The 24999-nt window shown below is 46.7% G+C and overlaps 1 protein-coding gene across 1 annotated transcript in view; it reads left to right on the forward strand.

Annotated features, from left to right (window-relative positions):
* The window catches only part of dhtkd1 (dehydrogenase E1 and transketolase domain containing 1), an 89734-nt gene that overhangs the window by 57919 nt on the left and 6816 nt on the right, over nt 1-24999 (forward strand). The window contains exons 11-16 of the mRNA XM_086010781.1: nt 839-989; nt 3341-3447; nt 5527-5691; nt 15320-15402; nt 19205-19374; nt 22979-23064. Of these exons, the coding sequence (XP_085866907.1) occupies nt 839-989; nt 3341-3447; nt 5527-5691; nt 15320-15402; nt 19205-19374; nt 22979-23064 (762 nt within the window). The remainder of the gene's footprint in view (nt 1-838; nt 990-3340; nt 3448-5526; nt 5692-15319; nt 15403-19204; nt 19375-22978; nt 23065-24999) is intronic.

The raw sequence follows: 24999 nt of genomic DNA on the forward strand, positions 1-24999 counted from the left end.
GCTGGCCTTGCCACCGACGCCCACATCCCAGGAACGAATATTTAAAAAAATTAAGAATTGTTGCCATTTTATTAAACTCGGTGATTTTAAACAACGCGCTGCGGCAGTAAGTGTATTGCAGGCAGTGGTTTAAAATTGTTGGCCCAGTGTGTTACATCTCCAGTTCGCTGTCAGGAATCCATTGGGAGTGATTCCCAACACATTGTAATGCTAGTTTCAGTTGTGCCTTTGGGGAGGCGCTGAGTGGATTCCCACAGGAAATCAGGGAAAATTCACAAGTCACTGTTATGCACTTCTCATGATTTAAAGAAGTTGCTGAAGTTGAAAATTACCCCCTACGTGTCGTCGTCTTGTTGGTAAAAAAAGTATATTATGGATTGGCGTGGGGGGAGGGGGGGTACATTGACAGGTGGAGAAAAACAAATGCTTAATTTTGTTCCTTGAAAGAAAGGCTTCTTACACATGTGCTAATCTTAAATAACTAGAAGCTACAGAAGAAGTGACCTGTGCTTTAGCCGTTCTTTTTCTACCCCATTCTGTGCAAGAAATCACCTCCACGCGCTCTGCTGAGATCAGGAATCCATTACGCAGAGAACTGTGGCTGTGCTCCTGTGTCCTGCCCCGCTCTGCATTGGTGTGCACGTACATCCCACTGACTTTATAAAAAAAAAAACTTTCAGCTTAACATTAATCATATCAGTGAAGAAAATGCATGTTGTCATACTAAAATTTTTATATCAACTCGTTTACATTGTGTCAATGGATTTTTTTAATTTAAAGGTTGTAATAATAATAATATGTGTAAGAAAAATAACTTGCCGTATCTTCTTTGCATCAGGTGTGTAACAGCCCGTTGTCTGAAGAGGCGGTGCTGGGCTTTGAGTATGGGATGAGTATTGAAAGCCCGAAGCTGCTGCCAATATGGGAAGCCCAATTTGGGGACTTTTTCAACGGCGCTCAGATTATATTTGACACATTTATCTCTGGAGGTGAGGTTTTCAACAAAGTATCCTCCCAGATGGATTGGCCAGATTGTAAAGACATTTTAATAGCAGAGCAGTTTATGCATGGCATGCTCGGGATAGGAGATTTTAATGGCCTGTGGCCTCATTGAAACGTACAAAACTCTGACAGGGCTAGACAGACTGGATGCAGGGAGGATGTTTCCCCTGGCTGGGAGGTCTCGAACGAGGGGTCACAGTCTCAGGATACGGGGTAGGACATTTAGGACTGATGAGAAATTTCTTCACTCGGAGGGTGGTGAACCTGTGGAATTCTCTACCACAGAAGGCTGTGGAGGCCAAGTCACTGAATATATTTAAGAAGGAGATGGATAGATTTCGAGACACAAAAGGCATCAAGGGGTATGGGGAGAGAGCGGGAATATGGTATTGAGATAGAGGATCAGCCATGATCATATTGAATGGCGGAGCAGGCTCGAATGGCCGACTCCTGCTCCTATTTTTCTATGTTTCTATGTTTCCTTGTCTCGGCCCTGAGTTTCTCTCTCATCCACATGTGTTGCAACAGTTCTTGGATGCCCTTTGTTGACCTGCTGCCTGCCTCTCCGTCTCCAGTCCCAGCTCCCAACTTTGATCGAGTACGTGCTCGCTGCCACCTTGTGTACTAGTTGACTAAATCAGTGCTGGAACATGTGTCGGAGGGATACTGAAAAATTGGGAGAGGAGGCAGAGGAAGGAAAGACTTGCAGGAACAGGGAAAGAGATCAAGAAACAATTGGAGACAAATACAGAGATGACTGAGCAAAAGTGTGCAAGAATCAGAGAGGGAGAAAGAAAGAGGGAAACAGTGGAAGACACAGGGAATTTGAGGGCGAAGTAAGCAGAAAGGACAGGTGTAGGAAGAGAGCACCACAACATTTTAAAACTTTTGTCGGTGAGGAAACCCTTGTGTGAGCAACTTGTTTTAAATTATATTTGCATATCTCCTATGGCTTTATTCTGGTAAGCCAGAGGATATGCTTTTATAATGATAGGAGGGTTATACCAATATTATGTAACAATGTGCTATAAGAACATAAGAAATAGGAGCAGGAATAGGCCACCTGGCCCCTCGAGCCTGCTCCGCCATTCAATAAGATCATGGCTGATCTTGGGCTCAAAGCCACTTCCCCGCCCGCTCCCCATAACCCTTCACTCTCTTATCTTGCAAAAATCTGTCTATCTCCACCTTAAATGTATTCAATGACCCAGCCTCCACGGCTCTCTGGGGCAGAGAATTCCACAAATTTACGACCCTCTGAGAAGAAATTCCTCCTCATCTCAGTTCTAAAAGGGCGACCCTTTATTCTGAAACTGTGCCCCCGAGTTCTAGATTTCCCCATGAGGAGAAACATCCTCTCTGCATTTACCCTGTCAAGCCCCCTCAGTCACGCTGTTTACATCTTAATGGCCCTTTCCTGATAAGTGACTGCCTCAAGGAAAGTTGCTTCCTATGATGATGGAGCTGTGTTTAATCCAGCCTGTCTTTTTAAGTCCACAAGGTCTACTTGTTGTAAATAGAGTACCTGAGCCTATTAAAGGCTACTTATGCCCCCTGTTACATTATTCAAAGGGGCTGCTCCTCAATTTCTGACTCCCCTTCAGTCTCACGCTCCTGATCTTTGGCCACCCAGTGCGGAGGACCTCCTCGTGGATCTGCTCCTGGGCCTGGCCGTGGTGGCCATCCACAGGTCCAGCTTGATCCCGGCCGGTGGGGATGGCCGCTCTGGCTGCCTGCCTCTCTTTCGAAGCTTTGTCCGCTCCCGGACGGCCCTGGAGAAGGAGCACACTGTGTCTGCCGGTAGACAACCAGTGGACACCGCAGAGACTGGAGTGCGTAGTTGACACTGTAAATAATATTATAATTTAATTTAATTAATTTCCTTTCTGTTGTATGATTTGGATTTTATTAGTTGTGCCCCTAAAAGGGGGCACTTTTGTTAGCTTTTTATTTGGCTTGGTTGCTCCAGTGTCTCCTTAAGCCTTCAATTAAAAGAGTTCGAGACTACTTGCTGTTGGAGGTGTGTCTTTAGATTGCCAGATGTTTGTCAATTCCGAGCTGCTCGCTGGGGGAAAGGGTCAGGCTATGCAGATCAGAAGAAAATGTTGAACCTTTTATTAAGATGCTACTTCTTGATCGGTAGGTTCCCAGTCTGTTCAGTTGACTAGTTTAATGGGCGAACATGTGACACTCGCTCCATGTGTGAGACACCTTCAAGAGTAAACCAAGAACTTACAGATTCCAACACTTGGGAGAGTGCTAATTATTAGTCTTAGTTGAGAATCTCTTGAACCAGAGTCTGACTTTGTGTCCCCATTAAATGCTATGTTTTTGGTAGGTGAGGCGAAGTGGCTGCTGCAAAATGGAATGGTTATTCTCCTACCCCACGGATATGATGGTGCCGGCCCAGATCACTCCTCCTGTCATTTAGAACGTTTCCTGCAGGTAAGCCATCCTTTCATCTGTGCCATAATGTATCACAGACGGGTCACATTGTCCGCATGCCCGATACGAGACTCCCAAAACAAGCGCTCTACTCGGAGCTCTGGCACAGCAAGAGAGCCCCAGGCGGGCAGAGGAAACGCTTCAAGGACACCCTCAAAGCCTCCTTGAAAAAGTGCAACATCCCCACCGACACCTGGGAATCCCTGGCCCAAGACCGCACAAAGTGGAGGAGAAGCATCCGGGAAGGCGCCGAAAGCCTCGAGTCTCTTCGCCGGGAGCAAGCGGAAGCCAAGTGCAAACAACGGAAGGAGCGCACGTCAACCCAAGCACCCCACCCACCCGCCCCTTCAACCACCGTCTGCCCCGCCTGTGACAGAGACTGTAGGTCCCGCATTGGGCTCATCAGTCACCTGAGAACTCATTTTTAATGTGGAAGCAAGTCATCCTCGGTTCCGAGGGACTGCCTAAGAAGAATGTATCCTAACTACTCCTTAAATAAGGTATTAAAATAGAACATGGATCGATACACAAACCAAGCACACGTTTTTCCATTGGATGTATGATCCAAGCACAGCGTGAGATTATCCATGAAGATTGGTCTCCATTAGGCATGACCTGATCAACTGCTATAGCAGACACTGACTCTCGTCCCATGCAGCCTGATCCCTACCCACATCGTAAGGCATGGCATTCACTCAGCAGGATGAAAAGCTGTGAACCCTGCTACGATTTAACTCCCAAGCCCAGCACCCAACTGACCGAAATACCTGACTTCCAGCCGAATAGAATAGAGGCTCCCACAATTAATTGATTTTATAAGAAGGGACAAAATACAGGAAACTTTCTTTTAACCAGCACCTAAATAACCAGAAACCTCTGTTAACCGGTAAAATTCAGGAGTAGGTTCAGGTACGTTTTACTTCATATTAGTGGCAGTTCCTGGATCTGTGGCTGTGTAACTGGGGTTCGTGCACTTGTTGCTAACAACAGGGACGCTTGGTCTGTGGCCGGAGTTCCTGCACATGTTGCTAAGCAACAGGGAAGCCTGGATTTGTTGCTGTGTACGGAGCTCTTGTAACTTTTAACTATATCTCTCTGTAATCCGGACTTTTTGATAAACCGGCACCACGCCGGTCCCGTTGGTGCCGGATAATAAAGAGTTTCCTGTAGTTGGTTCACAATAGGAACAGGAGCAGGCCGCTCAGCCCCTCGAGCCTGCTCCGCCATTCAATTAGATCATGGCTGATCTGCACCTCAACTCCATTTACCTGCCTTTGCTCCATATCCCTTGATATCTGTACCTAACAAAAATCTATCGATCTCAGACTTGAAAAATCTAATTGTCCCAGCATCCACAGCCTTTTGGGGGAAGAGAGTTCCAGATCTCTATTACCCTTGTGTGTGAAAAATGTCTTCCTAACTTCGCTCCTGGACGGCCTAGCTTAGAATGAATGATATCCCTTGTTCTTGATTCCCTCACCAGAGGAGATAGTTTCACTGTATCTACCCTGTCAAATCTTATCAGATCATACCCTCAATCTTCTATAGTCAAGATGATACGAGACAACTTTATGCAACCCCCCTGCTCGTAATTTAACCCTTTAAGCCCCGGTATCATACTTGTGAAAATAACAACAGAAAATGCTGGAAATGCTCAGCAGATCAGGCAGCATCTGTGGAGAGAGAAACAGAGTTAACGTTTCAGATCTGCTGAGCATTTCCAGCATTTTCTGTTGTTATTTTCAGATTTCCAGCATCCGCAGTATTTTGCTTTTTTTTAATCATACCTGTGAATCTGCACTGCACTCCCTCCAAGGCCAATACATCCTGCCCGAGGTGCGGAGCCCAAAATTCAATGCATAAATTGGCTGCCGTATTTTCTACATTACAACAGTGACAACACTTCAGATTGGCTGTAAAGCACTTTGGAACGTCCTGAAGGGGTGCTATTTCAATCCGGGTTCTTTTTATTTCATGGACTGGCATTTTTTTAAAAACTGGATGTGGGTCGAAAGAACAAAGTAGTGGAGAACCATCACAACACAACTTTTCGTGATAAACTTTCTTTTCGCCCAACAGATGTGCGACAGCAAGGAAGAAGGTGTTGATGGAGATAATGTAAATATGTTCATCGTACATCCGACTACTCCAGCACAGTACTTTCACTTACTGCGCCGCCAGATGATTAGAAACTTTCGGAAACCCCTTATTGTAGCTTCTCCAAAAATGCTGCTGCGTCTCCCAGTGAGTACATGTACCGCTTCTGATACGATCACAAATGTACTGGGCACTATTAGTGCTGTGTGCTCACCAAGTTCGTTCTGTAAACATTTTCCTTTGCCTCTTTTTCTGGGAATTTTGTTAAATATAAGAACATAAGAAATAGGAGCAGGAGTCCGCCATTCAATAAGATCATGGCTGATCTGATCTTGGCCTCAACTCCACTTCCCTGCCCGCTCCCCATAACCCTTGACTCCCTTATCGTTCAAAAATCTGTCAATCTCCACCTTCAATATATTCACTGACCCAGCCTCCACAGCTCTCTGGGGCAGAGAATTCCAAAGATTCACGACCCTCAGAGAAGAAATTCCTCCTCATCTCCGTTTTAAATGGGCGACCCCTTATCCTAAAGCTATGCCCCCTAGTTCTAGATTCCCCCACGAGGGGAAACATCCTCTCAGCATCTACCCTGTCGAGCCCCCTCAGAATCTTATACGTTTCAATAAGATCCCCTCTCATTCTTCTAAACTCCAAAGAGTATAGGCCCAACCTGCTCAACCTTTCTTCATAAGCCAACCCTTTCATCTCTGGAATTAACCTAGTGAACCTTCTCTGAACTGCCTCCAATGCAAGTATATCCCTCCTTAAATAAGGAGACCAAAACTGTACGCAGTACTCCAGGTGTGGTCTCACCAACGCCCAGTACAGTTGTAGCAAGACTTCCCTACTTTTATACTCCATCCCCCTTGCAATAAAGGCCAACATTCCATTTGCCTTCCTAATTACTTGCTGCACCTGCATGCTAACTTTTTGTGTTTCATGTACGAGGACACCCAGATCCCTCTGTACCACAGCATTTTATAGTCTCTCTCCAGTTAAATAATAATTTGCTTTTTTATTTTTCCTACCAAAGTGGATAACCTCACATTTTCCCACATTATACTCCATCTGCCAAATTTTGGCCCACTCACTTAGCCTATCGATATCCCTTTACAGATTCTTTGTGTCCTCTTCACAACTTGCTTTCCCACCTACTTCTATAGATATGTGAAGAGAAAAAGATTGGTGAAGTCAAGCGTAGGTCCCTTGCAGTCAGAATCAGGGGAATTTATAATGGGTAACAAAGAAATGGCAGACCAATTAAATACATATTTTGGTTCTGTCTTCACAAAGGAGGACACAAATAACCTCCCAGAGATGCCGGGGAACATAGGGTCTGATGAAAGGGAGGAACTGAAAGAAATCAGTATTTGTAGGGAAATGGTGTTAGGGAAATTGATGGGATTGAAGGCCGATAAATCCCCAGGGCCTGATAATCTACATCCTAGGGTACTTAAGGAAGTGGCCCTAGAAATAGTAGATGCATTGCTGATCATCTTCCAGCATTCGATGGAATCTGGAACAATACCCATGGATTGGAGGGTAGCTAATGTTACCCCACTATTCAAAAAAGGTAGTAGAGAGAAAACGGGGAATTACAGACCGGTAAGCCTGACATCGGTAGTGGGGAAAATGCTAGAGTCCATTATAAAAGATGTAATAGCAGAGCACTTGGAAAACAGTGACAGGATCGGACAAAGCCAACATGGATTTACAAAAGGTAAATCATGCTTGACTAATCTACTGGAATTTTTTGAGGATGTAACTGGTAAAATAGATAAGGGAGAACCAGTGGATGTGGTGTATTTGGACTTTCAGAAGGCTTTCGATAAGGTCCCGCATAAGAGATTAGCGTGTAAAGTTAAGGCACATGGGATTGGGGGCAAGGTATTGACTTGGATAGAGAACTGGTTGGCAGACAGAAAGCAAAGAGTTGGAATAAACGGGTCTTTTTCCGAGTGGCAGGCAGTGACTAGTGGGGTACCGCAGGGATTGGTCCTTGGACCCCAGCTATTCACAATATATATTAATGATCTAGACGAGGGAACTAGATGTAATATCTCCAAATTTGCAGACGACACAAAGCTGGGTGGGCGTGTGTGCTGTGAGGAGGATGCCGAGAAACTCCAGGATGATTTGGACAGGTTGGGTGATTGGGCAAAAGCATGGCAGATGCAATATAACGTGGATAAATGTGAGGTTATCCACTTTGGTGTCAAAAACAGGAAGGCAGATTATTATCTGAATGGCAATAGATTGGGAGAAGGGGAAGTGCAACGAGACCTGGGTGTCCTTGTGCACCAGTCGCTGAAGGTAAGCATGCAGGTGCAGCAGGCGGTTAAGAAGGCAAATGGCATGTTGGCCTTTGTAGCGAGAGGGTTTGAGTACAGGAACAAGGATGTCTTGCTGCAGTTATACAGGGCCTTGGTGAGACTACATCTTGAGTATTATGTGCAGTTTTGGTCGCCTTATCTGAGGAAGGATGTTCTTGCCATGGAAGGAGTTCAACGAAGATTCACCAGGCTGATACCTGGGATGGCAGGAATGACGCATGAGGAGAGATTGGGTCGATTGGGCTTGTACTCGCTGGAGTTTAGAAGAATGAGAGGGGATCTCATTGAAACTTATAAAATTCTGACAGGACTGGACAGACTAGATGCAGGAAGGATGTTCCCGATGGTCAGGGAGTCCAGAACCAGGGGTCACAGTCTAAGGATAAAAGGTAGGCCATTTAGGACAGAAAAGAGGAGGAATTTCTTCACCCAGAGAGTGGTGAACCTGTGGAATTCTCTACCACAGAAGGCAGTAGAAGCCAATACATTAAATATATTCAAGAAGGAGTTGGATATATTTCTTAAGGCTAAAGGGATCAAGGGATATGGGGAGAAAGCAGGGACCGGGTGTGGTAAACCACTGTTTGTATTCCACTGTGTACATGCCTGGACATGCCTCGGCTGACTCCTCCCACAAGTCCTAGTATAAAGGTGACTGCTCCCCAGCCCTTTGTATTTCTGGACCGGTCGACCACTCGAGGCAGACCTTCATTCTTTTGTTAATAAAAGCCTTTAGTTACTCTCTTAACTCTCAGTCTTTTATGAGTAATTGATAGCGCATCAATTTTATTAACAAAATTTTTATAATGGAGAAGATCCTCACACCAGCATGCCTGGACTTAGATCATCGGGAGGCGGACTCATCCACCAAGTTTACTCACTGGCTTAAGTGTTTCGAAAAATTCCTGACCGCCTCCGCAGCAATCAAATCGGACGAGGACAAACTGGATGTCCTGACCTCCAAAGTGAACCACCGAGTGTACTCGGTCATCCAAGACGCGACCTCGTACTCGGATGCTATCAAGCTCCTCAAGGACCAGTACACGCGCCCAGTGAACGAAGTGTACGCCAGGCACCTTCTGGGGAGTCGTAAACAACAACCTGGGGAATCGACCGTGGAATACCTTCAGGCACTGTCTGTGCTTGGCCGGGCCTGTGGTTGTAAGGATGTAAAGGCCGCCGTGTACACAGAGGAACTTATCCGGGACGCTTTTGTAGCGGGCCACAGATCCAATTACACCCGACAGCGACTGTTGGAGCAGAGTGACCTCGACCTCAACAAGGCCTCTGAACTCGCACTATCATTGGATGCAGCCTACCGGGGCATGGATGCCTACTCCTCTGCACCGTGGACGCCGCGGGGAATGACAGCCTGGGACACGGTAGGACCGCCTCATAGCGCCGTGCCACCCCAGCCACACCCCAGCAACGGCCCAACTACCGCAGCAGTGTCCCAAGGCCAGACAACAGTGCCCCAAAGCCAGAAATGCTACTTCTGTGGCCAGGCAAAACACCCCTGAGCGCGCTGCCCGGCGAAAAACGCGATCTGCTCAGGCTGCGGGAAGAAGGGACACTACGCTAACGTCTGCAGGGCCAAAGCCACCCCGAACCCCAGCAGCGCCGCGTGTGGGCCATGCGGGCCGCCATCTTGGGCCTCCCCGGCCATGTGCGAACCACCGGTACAGCAGCCATTTTGGACGACTCCAGCCACATGGGGATCATGGACGCCGCCATCTTGGACGACAGCCGGAACACAGCAGGCCCCCAACACCGCCTCATCTGATACCCGCAGCGACACACCGACCCCTACGCTGGCATCCGTTACACTGGACCAAGCGAGACCGCACCAGCTGGCCAGTTCCACAATGGACATTGAGGTAAATGGTCACGATACAATCTGCCTTTTTGACTCTGGGAGCACGGAGAGCTTCATCCACCCCGACACGGTGCGGCGTTGCTCTCTCCCAGTCCTGCCTGCGCACCAGCGGATTTCTATGGCTTCCGAGTCCCAGTCGGCGGACATCGGCGGCTACTGCGTGGTGACACTCGTAGTAGACGGGACTGTGTACGATCATTTTAAACTTCTGGTCCTGCCCGACCTCTGCGCTGCCGTCCTGCTGGGGTTAGATTTTCAGTGCCACCTTAAAAGTGTTACGATGGCGTACGGTGGACCCCTACCCCCACTCACAGTCCGCAGCCAGCAGCTTCCAAATTGCCCGCCGCGCACCAGGTGCAACCTCTCCACACTCAACCCCCCCACCACTGTTTGCTAACCTCACCCCCGACTGTAAGCCCATCGCCACAGAGCAGGCGATACAGTGCCGGGGACAGGGTTTTCATTAAAACCGAAGTGGAGCGGCTCCTGAAGGAAGGGATTATTGAGGGCAGCACCAGCCCCTGGCGAGCCCAGGTTGTGGTCGTTAAGACCGGCGAGAAGCAGCGCCTGGTCATCGACTACAGCCAGACAATAAATCGCTACACCCTGCTGGACGCCTACCCACTCCCCCGCATAGCTGATATGGTCAACCAGATCGCGCAGTACCGCGTCTTCTCGACCATTGACCTGAAATCAGCGTACCACCAGCTCCCTATCCGCCCTGAGGACCGCCAGTATACCGCCTTTGAGGCAAACGGCCGCCTCTATCACTTCCTTAGGGTTCCCTTTGGCGTCACCAACGGGGTCTCCGTCTTCCAAAGGGAGATGGACCGGATGGTAGATCAAAATGCGTTGCAGGCCACTTTCCCATATCTGGACAATGTGACCATCTGCGGCCGTGACTTGCAGGACCATGACGCAAACCTCGAAAAATTCCTCCGCACCGCCCAACTCCTGAACCTGACATATAACAAGGAGAAGTGCATATTCCACACAAACCGCCTCGCCATCCTTGGCTGTGTTGTGGAACACGGAGTCATCGGCCCCGACCCCGACCGGATGCGTCCCCTTATGGAACTCCCACTGCCTCAAGGCCCTGAAGAGGTGCCTAGGGTTTTTCTCCTATTACGCCCAGTGGGTCCCCTACTATGCGGACAAGGCCCGTCCGCTGATCAAGTCCACCTCTTTTCCCTTGACGGCAGAGGCCCGCTTAGCCTTCCACCGTATCAAGGAGGACATTGCCAAAGCCACCATGCACGCAGTGGACGAATCCATCCCCTTCCAGGTGGAAAGCGACGCGTCCGACTTTGCCCTGGCCGCTACCCTCAATCAGGCGGGGAGACCCGTGGCCTTCTTTTCACGAACCCTCCAAGGCCCGGAGACCAGACACTCCGCTGTTGAGAAGGAGGCCCAGGCGATTGTGGAGGCTGTGCGTCATTGGAGGCACTACCTGGCCGGAAAACGATTTACCCTGCTCACTGACCAGCGTTCAGTTGCTTTTATGTTTAACAACAAGCAGAGGGGCAAAATCAAAAATGACAAGATCTTGAGGTGGAGAATCGAACTTTCCACCTACAACTACGAGATCTTGTACCGGCCCGGGAAGCTCAATGAACCCCCGGATGCGCTATCGAGTGGCACCTGCGCCAGCGCGCAGATCGATAGACTGCGGGCCCTCCACAATGACCTCTGCCACCCGGGGGTCACCAGGTTCTTCCACTTCATCAAGGCCCGCAACCTGCCTTACTCTATTGAGGAGGTCAGGAACTGCCAAGTCTGCGCTGAGTGCAAACCGCACTTTTATAGACCAGACAGGGCCCACCTGATAAAAGCCACTCGCCCCTTCGAGCGCCTGAGCATTGATTTTAAAGGGCCTCTCCCCTCCTCCGACCGCAATGTGTACTTCCTCAATATTATTGATGAGTACTCCCGTTTCCCGTTCGCCATCCCCTGCCCGGACATGACCAGTGCCACGGTCATTAAATGTCTGAACGACCTCTTCACCCTGTTCGGTTTCCCCAGCTATATCCATAGCGACCGGGGCTCATCGTTTATGAGCGACGAACTCCGTCAGTACCTGCTAACTAGGGGTATTGCCACAAGCAGGACCACCAGTTACAACCCCCGGGGGAACGGACAGGTGGAAAGAGAAAATGCGACAGTTTGGAAGGCCGCCCTGCTAGCCTTAAAGTCTAGGGGCCTTCCAACCTCCCGCTGGCAGGATGTGCTCCCCGATGCGCTCCACTCTATTCGGTCACTGCTCTGCACTGCCACTAACGCCACCCCTCATGAGAAAATGTTTGTCTTCCCAAGGAAGTCCACATCGGGGACATCGCTACCGCCATGGCTGACGTCCCCAGGGCTGGTCCTACTGAGAAGACACGTGAGGACCCATAAAACGGACCCCCTGGTCGAGAGGGTCGACCTCCTCCACGCCAACCCCCAGTATGCTTACATTGCATACCCGGACGGGCGGGAGGACACAGTCTCCATAAGAGACCTTGCACCCTCGGGGGCCGCAGTAACCCACTACTCACTACCACCCCCACCCACTATCCGATATCCAGCCCCAGCAGACGGCAGGCCTGGGCCCCGCGACCCGCTCGACATCTACGAGGACGACACGCCTGTGCCACAGCCCACGCAGGACTCGACGCCGGAAGCTCCACTACCCCTGCCGTCGCCACGCCGATCACAGCGGCAGACAAGACCTCCGGAGAGACTCCAATACACTAACTTTTAATACACTTCACCCCGCCGGACTCAATTTTAAACAAGGGGTGAATGTGGTAAACCACTGTTTGTATTCCACTGTGTACATGCCTGGACATGCCTCGGCTGACTCCTCCCACAAGTCCTAGTATAAAGGTGACTGCTCCCCAGCCCTTTGTATTTCTGGACCGGTCGACCACTCGAGGCAGACCTTCATTCTTTTGTTAATAAAAGCCTTTAGTTACTCTCTTAACTCAGTCTTTTATGAGTAATTGATAGCGCATCACCGGGTACTGAATTTGGATGATCAGCCATGATCGCATTGAATGGCGGAGCAGGCTCGAGGGGCCGAATGGCCTACTCCTGCTCCTATCTTCTATGTTTCTACCTTTGTATCATCAGCAAATTTGGTTACATTACACTCGGTCCCTTCATCCAAGTCATTAATATAGATTGTAAATATACGGGAAGCAAACCACAAACTCTGTAGCTAAAATACTTTTGGAAACACACTGAACAAAATTGTGTATTCGTAATTCCCCCTTGGGCCCAATTTACTCATGAGGGTAGTTTGGGGCTGATGCTTTTGATGGTAGCACTGATGCCTCTTGTGGGTTTAAGCCCTACTCCAGGATTGTGAGGACATAATCTAGGCTAACACTTCAGTGCAGGACTGAACGAGCATTGCATTGACGGAGATGCGGTCTATTGAATAAGACGTTAAACAAAGGTTCCATTTTCCTGTTTGGGTTGACTATTTGATGAGGGAGTTCTTCCAATGTCCAGGTCAATATGCATCCTTTAATGGAAAAACATAAAAAAACGAATTCTCTGGCCATTGATTTAATTTACTGATTGAGGGACCTTGCTGTGCACAAAGTGGCTGTTTGCTTACAAAACAAATGACTACACTACAAAAGTAATTCATTGACGGTGAAGCATTTGGTAATGTCCTGAGGACATGAAAGGCGTTGTATGAATACAAGTTATTTTTCTGAAATATGGTATCAGTGTCCCATTTGCCTTTTGTAAAGTTTGACAGGCTCGGTTGGTAGTCGAGTGGTTTAATGATACTCAATCAGCAAATCAAAAGTCACCAAGTTCACATTCCAGCAAGGCAAGTCCTGAAATTGAATGCAGCAAATCTGGGTTGGCACCAGAGGACAAAATGGCCACGTAAAGCTGCTGGACTGTAGTAAAAACCCAACTCGTTCGCTTGTACTGTTCAGGGAAGGGATCTCGTCACCCCAGCCCGATCTGTCCCATACACGACCCCTGTCCACCCTGATTGACTCTTAATGCCCTCTAAAGTGGCCTAGCAAGTCGCTCCGTTGTGAAAGTAATTGCTAAAAATAGCCCCCCCCACCTTCTCAGTGCAACGACGGATGGGCAAAAAAAATGCAACTTCGCCGGGATTTCACACACCTCGGGGACAAAAAAAAATATTCGGCACCACTTTTTCCTTCTCTCGCCTATATTCTCCTTTCCTCACCTTGAAGCATTGATTCTTTGCTGGGATATGGCTTCTAGCCGTGGAAGAAGTCATTCTTCACGTGTGAGTCGACAATGAGTGGCAGCGGGCTATTCCATCACAGCTGAGACAAATGTTGTCTTCAGTTATGTGCACTTCCAGTGGTTAGGGGTGGAGCCTGACTTTGGTTAAGAATGGGAATCGTTGTCAGTCCTCCTCGCCGTATACTTATGCCACGGATGCCAATTATGTTTTTATTCATTCCTGGGATGTGGGCATCACTGGCAAGGCCAGCATTTATTGCCCATCACTAATTGCCCTCGAGAAGGTGGTGGTGAGCCGCCCTCTTGAACCGCTGCAGTCCGTGTGGTGAAGGTGCTCCCACAGTGCTGTTAGGGAGGGAGTTCCAGGATTTTGACCCAGCGACGATGAAGGAATGGCCGATTTATTTCCGAGTCAGGCTGGTGTGTGACTTGGAGGGGAACTTGCAGGTGGTGGTGTTCCCATGCGCCTGCTGCCCTTGTCCTTCTAGGTGGTAGAGGTCGCGGGTTTGGGAGGTGCTGCCGAAGAAGCCTTGGCAAGTTGCTGCAGTGCATCTTGTAGATGGTACACACTGCAGCCACGGTGCGCCGGTGGTGGAGGGAGTGAATGTTTAAAGTGGTGGCGAGGAAAGAGTGAGATTAGGGGAACATATGACGGGGGAATAGGAAGAAAGGGGGTCCCTCAGAGCTCTGCCAGTCCATTCCACCTTCATATTGATTATCTCCATTCATTTCTGAACCTATCCACTTTTAGCTGATTATTCCATTCTACATTCATGAACTCAAATCAAACACTCTCGGTGCTCACAGCTTCTCGTCCTCTTACAGTGCAATGGTGCAGTCACTACTACTTGATCTTCTCTCTGACTTTCAGTGAGAAAATGTTGTTTCTTCAAGTCTCATGTTACCCTCACCAACAGTTGTTACCTTATTTTGATGACTCTATCCTCAGCCTCACCTAACTCATATCTTCTCCATTCTAAAGTTACCTTGAAGTATCTTTGTTTCCTCATTTGTGAAAACACCCAATTATGAATCTGGGAAAAAAAAAACATATATTTCCCAGACAGTGATCTAATTACATGACTATATATACCAATAAATTCATACTTGGTGTCATGCAGAATAACCGGTTTAACTTGTACTGAGGCCAATGAAAATATGTAAATACGTAACTAACACATATTATATTTAATCAAGAATTAATGTGATAGTTTTAATAGTTCTTTCGTGCAGCTTGACTGATGCTGTTGCAGACCTATTCTAATTGTAATATAGAACTATTTTCATGTGATATCTAATATTTTTGAACGCTAACTTGTATTCTTTCTTTCTGAAGGCTGCAGTCTCCAGGTTGGATGAGATGGCACCTGGAACCACATTTAAACCCGTCATCGGAGATTCATCGGTGGATCCTGAAAAGTAATTTAGTTTCTCTTTCCAAAATGGTGTCGAACCTTTTCTGTGAATGTTTAACACAAACTTTTGAATAGAGTTCTACAGGTGTTTATATTGGGTGGACTGTACAACTGTTGTCACTGGGATCTCGGTAAATGATAATGGGGGGTACGTTTATATTTTCATATTCATACAGCTGCACTATTTTTCTTCCCTTCCTGTAGTGAACGTATTATATCAGTTGGTTAAATAAGCCCAGTGACAACACTGCAGGAGATGCTCTTTTATGACTTTTCCCATAGTTACTGGTACTTGTAGCCATATGTAACGTGAAGGATAGCTGACAGAAGCAAAATGCCTTAACAGCTTTACGGGCATTTCAATCTACAGCAAGTGGCCTAAGTGGCCAAAAGTATTGCATGCATTTTCAAGCGTGTATGCGAGTGAACTTATATCCTTGTGTACGTCTACATATAAGGTCATGCATTAACATCTGATATTTGCATCACTTTCAAGAAGGTGTCTGTTCATCTGAATTACCACATAATAATACAACACATGACTATCATATTTATTTTGTTTCCAGTCTTTTAGGCTTTAAAATCACTGGAAATCAAGCCTCAGTACACTATTTCCCATTAACTCATTCTTTCCCAGGACCTCAACACTGTAGAATTCCTTACTTCACTCAGTCTTTGTACAGACTTTTAAAACTCAAGCTGATGTCACCTAATTACTACTCGATTAACTGAACCTTCTCTTTTCAACCTCGCTGTTTGTCCTGCACTGGAGCCTTTGTAAAAGCCGGTTCACCAGGTGGTGAAGAATAGAACACTAGAGCTTAATCTTTAGTTACTTACAAACCTTTATTTACAGAGAGAGAGACACACATATTACATACTGTGCACCCCGAAGTTCAGGTCACAACCCTTCGCCAGTATGAGCAAGAGAGTCCCCAATTAATTCCCACCACCTGAATATAATTAACACTCAATTGCTATACACCACTTGAACTGCTCCTGGGCCTGGCCAAAGTGGCCATTAACTGGTCCAGGCAGCGGGCGGTCGAGGGGGTCATTCGGCCTCTCTTCCGTGGCCACGTTTGCGCCCGGGTGGCCCTGGAGATGGAGCACGCGGTGTCCGCCGGCATGCTCGAGGCCTTCCGCGACCAGTGGGTGCCGCGGGGACTGGAGTGCATCATCATCCCGGCCAACAAAATTTTAATTTAATTTGTTACGTTTTATTTAAAGTTTTATTAAGTTACAGTTTATTAGTTTATGGTCCCTACCAAAACAGTACACCACTTGAATACAATTAACAGCCTAGACCCTTCTCAATTTGTAAATAATAAAAATGGCCTGAGAGTAGATATTTTTGAATCCTTCCTTTCAATTATGATGTTCCAATCCAATAGCATCATAAATTGGGATTCATGTCCACAGTCCTATATTCCATTCATGATGTGAAAAATCCCTGCTCCTAGGCTACCTCTGACAAGTCGCATTGAAGTGTAAAATGTAACCAGACTGAGGCATCTATACAGATACAAATCTTTGCCTTTGTGGAATGCTGCATTGTTTGAAATGCCATCCTTTAGAGGAGATGCCAAAACCAAATACAAAGGCAAAATACTGCGGATGCTGGAAATCTGAAATAAACACAGAAGATGCTGGAAACACTCGGCAGGCCAGGCAGCGTCTGTGGAGAGAGAAACAGAGTCAATGTTTCAGGTCGATGACCCTTCGTCAGAACTACCCATTGCACTATTCAAAGAGTAGCAAATCATTGTTTCCTGACCAACACTCTTCCCTCAACTAACATCACAAAACACACTCATCTCATTGTTGCCTGTGGGAGCTTGCCATGCACAAAATGGCTGTTGCATTTGTCCACATACAGGAATCTCTTTTTTATCCGGCACCGACGGGACCGGCGTGGTGCCGGTTTATCAAAAAGTCCGGATTACAGAGAGGTATAGTAAAAGGTACGAGAGCCCCATACACAGCAACAAATCCAGGCTTCCCTGTTGCTTAGCAACAGGTGCAGGAACCCCGGTTACACAGCCACAGATCCAGGAACGTCCACTAATATGAAGTAAAAATTACCTGAACCTACTCCTGAATTTTGCCGGTTAACAGAGATTTCGGTTATTTAGGTGCCGGTAAATTGAGAGTTTCCTGTAATCGTCACTACACATCAGAGGAAATTCATTTGTATACAAAGTAATTTCAGATGTAATAAGGAATTCTATAAAGCCATGTCTTAATGTGGTAATTCAGACGAATACATTCTTAATAATTTGTCAGACTTTTTGATTTTTAAAATATTAAAATATGGTCTTTAAATTTCAGTTTTCCCCCTTTAATCAAAAGTCTGGTTTCTGGCGATTGCAGATCTCCAGGCAAAGTATTTAAGCACAAAAAAAATACTGCAGATGCTGGAAATCTGAAATAAAAACAGCAAATGCTGGAGAAACTCAGCAGGTCAGGCATCATCTGTGAAGAGAGAAACAGAGTTAATGTTTCAGGTCGATGACCTTTCGTCAGAACTGGGGGAAAAAAGCAGGAAATGGAACAGGTTTTTAAGCCAGTGTAGGGGCTGGGAAAGGGGGGAGGGGATGAAAGAACAAAAGGGAAGGTCTGTGATAGGATGGAAGGCGGAAGAGATTAAGAGATATTCAAGGCAAAAGGAGATGGTAATGGGACAGGTTAAGAAACAAAGGATGGCTCTAGATGAAGTGTAAATTGCGCCGGCAGAATGGAAGACCGCTGCCCTGTGGGGGAGAAGAAAAAAAGACACAAACAAAGTGTGGGTAAAAAATATATATATGATAGGGGCCGAGGTTATGATCTGAAATTGTTGAACTCTATGTTGAGTCCGGAAGGCTGAGCTTCCGTGGAACAATGCAAGAGGCCGAGGACGGTGAGGTCTGAGTGGGAATGGAGCGGTGAATTAAAGTGACAGGCGACCGGAAGCTCGGGGTCCCCCTTACGGACTGAACGGAGGTGTTCTGCAAAAGTGGTCACCCAATCTGCGTTTGGTCGCCCCAATGTAGAGGAGACCACACAAATTTAGCAGTTTGTGCAGTCTATGGTACAGCACATTGGATCAAATGTGTATGGCACCGCTACAGTGAGGAGTGTGTGGCAGCCTTGGTTAATTTCCTCTTTCCAGCACATGTTTCTTTGCAGACCTAATGTCTAGATTTGCCCAGCAGAATTCCCAGGAGCAGAGGGAGAATGTGAAGAGAGTATATACCAAGGCAGGTGTAGCCTACCTTTTTGCAATTAGCTCACAGCTGGACCAGCAGAGGCCTGGGTCCTCCACAGGACGTATTACCTTGGGAATGGAGCAAGGGTGTGGAAATTAAACAGTTTAGACAACTGTGTTGCTAACTCAGCAACCAAGGCAACGCATTCTTCACCGCCTTAAAGTGAATGTAATCCTTGTATTATTAAGTTCTTTCAGTCGGAATTTCTACAGTGCACATTTTACAAACCAGAATGTTTTCTCCAGTAATTGCTTTAATGAGCAGTACGTCCTGAGTGTAACAGCTGCCCTTTTATTTACAGGTTACGGTGAGGGTTGATGTCATAATTCAAATTAAGTTTTTGCATTTTAATGTTTTCCATATAAATAACAGAAGTCTGAACTCATTGACGATCACCAATTCTAGTATTTATTTAAAAACATTTAGATTCTCAGTTTCATTATTTAGTACATTGATAATTTCTGTTTTACAGACAATCGTATATTTTTATGATACCCTGTTCTCACAACAGTCTTTTTAATCGCTTTTGTTTTCTTTTTGAATTGTTTATTTCAGTGTGACCCGAGTGGTGGTGTGTTCCGGCAAACACTATTACACTCTGGCTAAACACAGAGAGTCTTCAGGAGGAGCGGCGCACAACACAGCCCTCATCAGGGTGGAAGAGCTCTGCCCCTTCCCACTGGAAGCACTTCAGCAGCAAATGGATAAATATAAAAATGCAAAAGGTCAGGGCTGCTTGGCAAATATTACACTCGCCTTGAAACCTACTGAAAAGAGTTTGTGAATATGCCGTGTGACGTAAGAAAACTACTAGGCACTTGGTCTGTGTATTAAACAAGGCTTTAATCAACTGTTTTACAACATGGAGATCTAGTTGTGTCCTTCACTAGTTCCTGTTAAAGAATGTCCTGAGCAAGCTGGGCCATGCCCGAGTATTTATACTCTCCCTGGACAGCGCCACCAGCAGGCCGCCCAGTATCATTTCATAAGTCATTTCCACATGAATGACGAGATTCATGTCACCGTGCAAACCAGGCACATTCAGAAAAACTCTGGTAAAATTGTTCCTGGTGTGCGACATTAATTTCTTTTTCCGTTGGTGTAACCTTTATTAATACATCCCTTTTTTCCCCCTGAAAATAATGACACAGGCTGGGTTGCCAGCAGCCCTTCAGTGCCTTGCCTGTAAGCCAGGCAATAATGCATTGATGAGCTACTTGCCTGTGGAGGGGGGCGTCTGCAATCTCGGAATGTAACCCCTCGCTTTTTATTGACTGCACTAATGTGCATGCAATTTTGAGTATTAGCAACGTTTATCCCTCATTAAACATCAAGGTTTCTTGAGTTAAAAACAGAAAATGCTGGGAATACTCTGTTTCTCTCTCCACAGATGCTGCCCGACTTGCTGAGTATTTCCAGCATTTTCTCACTTTATTTCAGATTTCCAGCATCCGCAGTATTTTGCTTTTGTATTAAGGTTTCTTGGGTGCATTATATTCCACAGCATGCCTGCAGTTACCTTAATTAAAGTTTGGGGATTCTACAGAAGTTGTACAGTTGCTACATGCTTGATTTCGATATATAGATCATGCTTGCAACCTCTGCCTCCTGTTTGACTCTGAGCTGAGCTTCCAACTCCATATCCTCTCCCATCATAAAGACCTACTTCCATCTCGAACATCGCTCATCTCTGCTCCTGCCTCAGCTTAACTGCTGCTGAAACCCTCATCCGTGCTTTTGTTATCTCCAGATTCCAATAATCCAATACAGAAGCAAAATACTGCAGATGCTGGAAAACTGAAATAAAAAGAGAAAATGCTGGAAACACTCAGCAGGTCGGGCAGCATCTGTGGAGAGAGAAACAGAGTTAACGTTTCAGGTCGATGACCCTTCGTCAGAACTGGAAAAAGTTGGAGATGGAATAGGTTTTTAAGCAAGGGCAGGGAAAGGGGGGAGGGGCGGAAAGAACAAAAGGGAAGGTCTGTGATCGGGTGGAAGGCAGGAGAGGTTAACAGACAAAAGGGATGGTGGAGCGAGGCAAAAGGAGATGGTAATGGGACAAGTGAAGAAATGAAGGATGGCTCTAGAAGTGTAAATGGCACTGGCAGAATTAAAGACAGCTGCCATGTGAGAGAGAAAAAAAATGAAATAAAGAGATGGGGCAGAGATTATAGTCTGAAATTGTTGAACTCGATGTTGAGTCCAGAAGACTGTAAAGTGCCTAATCGAAGGAAAGTTCCAGTTAAGCTCAAGGAACAGCACCTCCTCTTTCGATTCAGCACTTTACAGCTTTCTGGACTCAACATCGAGTTCAACAATTTCAGATCATAACCTCGGCCCCTTTTTTTTCCATTTCTTTTCTCTCTCTCACATGGCAGCTGTCGATCATTCTGCCAGTGCCATCTAGAGCCATCGTTTGTTTCTTAACTTGTCCCATTACCATCTCCTTTTGCCTCGCTCCATCATCCCTGTTGTCTTTTAATCTCTCCTGCCTTCCATCCTATCACAGACCTTCCCTTTTGTTCTTTCCTCCCCTCCCCCCTCTCCCTGCCCCAACACTTGTTTAAAACCTGTTCCATCTCCAACTTTTTCCAGTTTTGATGAAGGGTCATCTGAAGCGTTAACTCTGTTTCTCTCTCCACAGAGGCTGCCTGACCCGCTGAGTATTTCCAGCATTTTCTGTTTTTAATTCTACTATTCCAATGTTTTCCTGGCCAGCCCCACATCTTCCATAAACATGAGCTCATCCAAAACTCTGCTGTCTGTATCCTAGCCCGCACCAAGTCCCGCTCACCCAAAACTCTGCTGTCTGTATCCTAGCCCGCACCGAGTCCCGCTCACCCAAAACTCTGCTGTCTGTATCCTAACCCGCACCAAGTCCCGCTCACCCAAAACCCGTGTTCACTGACCTGCATTGGCTCCTGATCGGCGAACACCGCAAATTTAAAATTCTCATCTTCATGTTCACATCTCTACAAATTCACTGAAACATTGGTTAATCTTTTTTGAAAAACTACATGATAAGTTTAACTTAATTCTGGTGTTGTAGTCCTTGCTGAATATACGTGTGCTTCAAAACTGCATTGCCGCTCATGCTGCTTCAGGTAGGACATTGTTCCATGGGCACTGGCTGCTCTTCAGATCTCATCCAAAAAGCTGAACCTACATGTCATGAGCTACATGTCTGAGCATCGACAGGGAGTGTCAGCAGAGTGTGGAGGCACCATAGCTGAACCTGTTCCTGTTCACACTTCCCAGCAAAGAACAGAGTTTAGAAGAATGAGAGGTGATCTCATTGAAACATATAAGATACTGAGGGGGATTGACAGTGTAGATGCTGAGAGATTGTTTCCCCTGGCTGGAGAGTCTAGAACTAGGAGGCATAGTCTCAGGATAACAGGCCGGCCATTTAAAACTGAGATGAGGAGGAATTTCTTCACTCAGAAGGTTGTGAATCTTTGAAATTCTCTACCCCAGAGGGCTGTGTATGCTAAATCGTTGAGTACAGGAAACTTTCTGACAGGGCCGAGCTGGTGCCGGTCGATCAACACTGCCGGAGAAACGAGCGCTAATGTTAATGCTCCGTCTGAAGCAACAAACCCTGTTGCTTAGCAACAGCTTCAAAACAGTCGGCGCAGCTTGCAAGCGTCTCTAGCTAAGCAACAGCTTCAGCTAGACGCTTGCAGAGCCCCAAATGGAGAAAAAAAGCAACTAAAAGTAAAAAAAGTTATCTGAACCGACTCCTGAATTTTGCCGGTGGATAGAGCATTCCGGATATTTAACCTCCGTTTAAACGAAAGTTTCCTGTATATTTAAGTCTGAGATCGATAGATTTTTGGACTCTATGGGAATCAAGGGATATGGGGATCGGGCGGGAAAGTGGAGTTGAGGTTGAAGATCAGCCATGATCATGTTGAATGGCGGGGCAGGTTCGAGGGGCCGAATGGCCGACTCCTGCTCCTAATTCTTATGTTCTTAGCAGTAGGTAATGATCAAGAGAGTGAACTGTGGATGTTTTTTTTTTCTTCTCCCTAAGTTAGAGATGTTGAGGCCAAGTTTAGCACTGCTCCTGCCACTCTGGCTCAGATCACCTCATTCAGTACAGACTTAGGATCAAATGTAGGAATCTTCCTAACCTGTGTGGTTAAAGTATTTATGCACTGAAAAAAAATTTGTATTTGTATAGCACCCTATCAGACCTCAGAGAACTTAATGTACAATTAATTATTTTTAAGTACACAGTAACTTATGTTAGCAAACACAACAGTCAAATTGCCTTGAGAAAGCCTTTACATATTATGAATACTGAACTAGAAAGTTATTTTTCAGACTTTGTATGGAGTCAAGAAGAACCACAGAACATGGGCCCATGGTGTTTTGTATCTCCCAGGTTTGAAAAACAGTTAGGATGCAAGGTAAGCTGCCATATACATCCGAGTAACGCTCAAACCGTTAATATTGTTGGACAGTGAAGATGTGTGGATCAATATTCCAGTTTTGCTTGTTAACTCTTGGAAATCGGGGAGTATTAATGATGAACTCTCTTGTAAGAGAGTAAATGGGTGAGGTATAGTCCACGATATGATGGTCAGTGGAAAGAATGAGGTTGGTGATCGAATAGCTTTTTCTCATTCAATAACCGCTTGCGTTTGTTGAATGCCTGTATTGCTTCAGAGGCACAAAACTGATGCTAAGCAGTAAAAGAAAAAAGTTAGGTGACTAAAGGCAAGGTGAAAGGGGCAGGTTTTCAAGATGTTTTCGCAGGAGAGAAGTAGCAAGGTGGAGACATTTAGAGAGAGAGAGAGAAAGAGTTTACGTGGGACTAAGACGGCTGAAAGCTCTACCAACAAAAGTGGTTCAGAGGAAGGGCAGAATGCAGAGGAGGCTAGAGATGGAGCAGCAATGGGGGATATGTTGGCACGTAGAGCTGGAGGAGGTTGCAGACATGAAGAGAGCGGAGACTGTGGAGGGGCCTTGTAAATGATTGAGGATTTTCAGTTCAGTGTGTTAGTGGACAAGAGCCGTTGGAGGTTACTTGAAGATAGGTTTGATAGAGCAGCTGGAATTTGAAGACTTGTGCTCCAGAACTAGCCGCGCCTCGAGCCAAGCTGTTCCAGTACAGCTACTGGCATCTATCCGACAATGTGGAAAATTGCCCAGGTATGTCCTGTCCACAAGAAGCAGGACAAATCCAACCCAGCCAATTACCGCCCCATCAGTCTACTCTCAATCATCAGCAAAGTGATGGAAGGTGTCATCGACAGTGCTATCAAGCGGCACTTACTCACCAATAACCTGCTCACTGATGCCCAGTTTGGGTTCTGCCAAGACCACTCGGCTCCCGACCTCATTACTGTCTTGGTCCAAACATGGACAAAGGAGCTGAATTCCAGAGGTGAGGTGAGAGTGACTGCCCTTGACATCAAGGCAGCATTTGACCTAGTGTGGCATCAAGGAGCCCTAGTAAAACTGAAGTCAATGGGAATCGGGGGGGGTGGAAACTCTCCACTGGCTGGAGTCATAGCTAGCACAAAGGAAGATGGTTGTGGTGGTTGAAGGTCAATCATCACAACCCCAGGACATCACTGCAGGAGTTCCTCAGGGCAGTGTCATAGGTCCAACCATCTTCAGCTGCTTCACCAACGACCTTCCCTCCAATATAAGGTCAGAAATGGGGATGTTCGCTGATGACTGCACCTTGTTCAGCACCATTTACAACTCCTCAGATAATGAAGCAGTCCATGCCCGCATGCAACAAGACCTGGATGACGTTCAGGCTTGGGCTGATAAGTGGCAGGTAACATTTGCGCCACACAAGTGCCAGGCAATGTCTGTCTCCAACAAGCGAGAGCCTAACCACCTCCCCTTGACATTCAATGGCATTACCATCGCTGAATGCCCCACCATCAACATCCTGGGGGTCACCATTGATCAGAAACTTAACTGGACCAGCCACATAAATACTGTGGCAACAAGAGCAGGTCAGAAGCTGGGTATTCTGTGGTGAGTGTCTCGCCTCCTGACTCCCCAAAGCCTTTCTACCATCTACAAGGCACAAGTCAGGAGTGTGATGGAATACTCTCCACTTGCCTGGATGAGTGCAGCTCCAACAACACTCAAGAAGCTCGACACCATCCAGGACAAAGCAGCCTGCTTGATTGGCACCCCATCCACCACTTTAAACATTCACTCCCTCCACCACCGGCGTACCGTGGCTGCAGTGTGTACCATCTACAAGATGCATTGCAGCAACTTGCCAAGGCTTCTTCAGCAGCACCTCCCAAACCCACAACCTCTACCGCCTAGAAGGACAAGGGCAGCAGGCGTATGGGAACACCACCACCTCCAAG

Source organism: Somniosus microcephalus, chromosome 17 (assembly GCF_052327205.1).
Source record: "Somniosus microcephalus isolate GS21.2 chromosome 17, FLI_Smic_1.0, whole genome shotgun sequence".
In the NCBI taxonomy this organism is placed as follows: domain Eukaryota; kingdom Metazoa; phylum Chordata; class Chondrichthyes; order Squaliformes; family Somniosidae; genus Somniosus; species Somniosus microcephalus.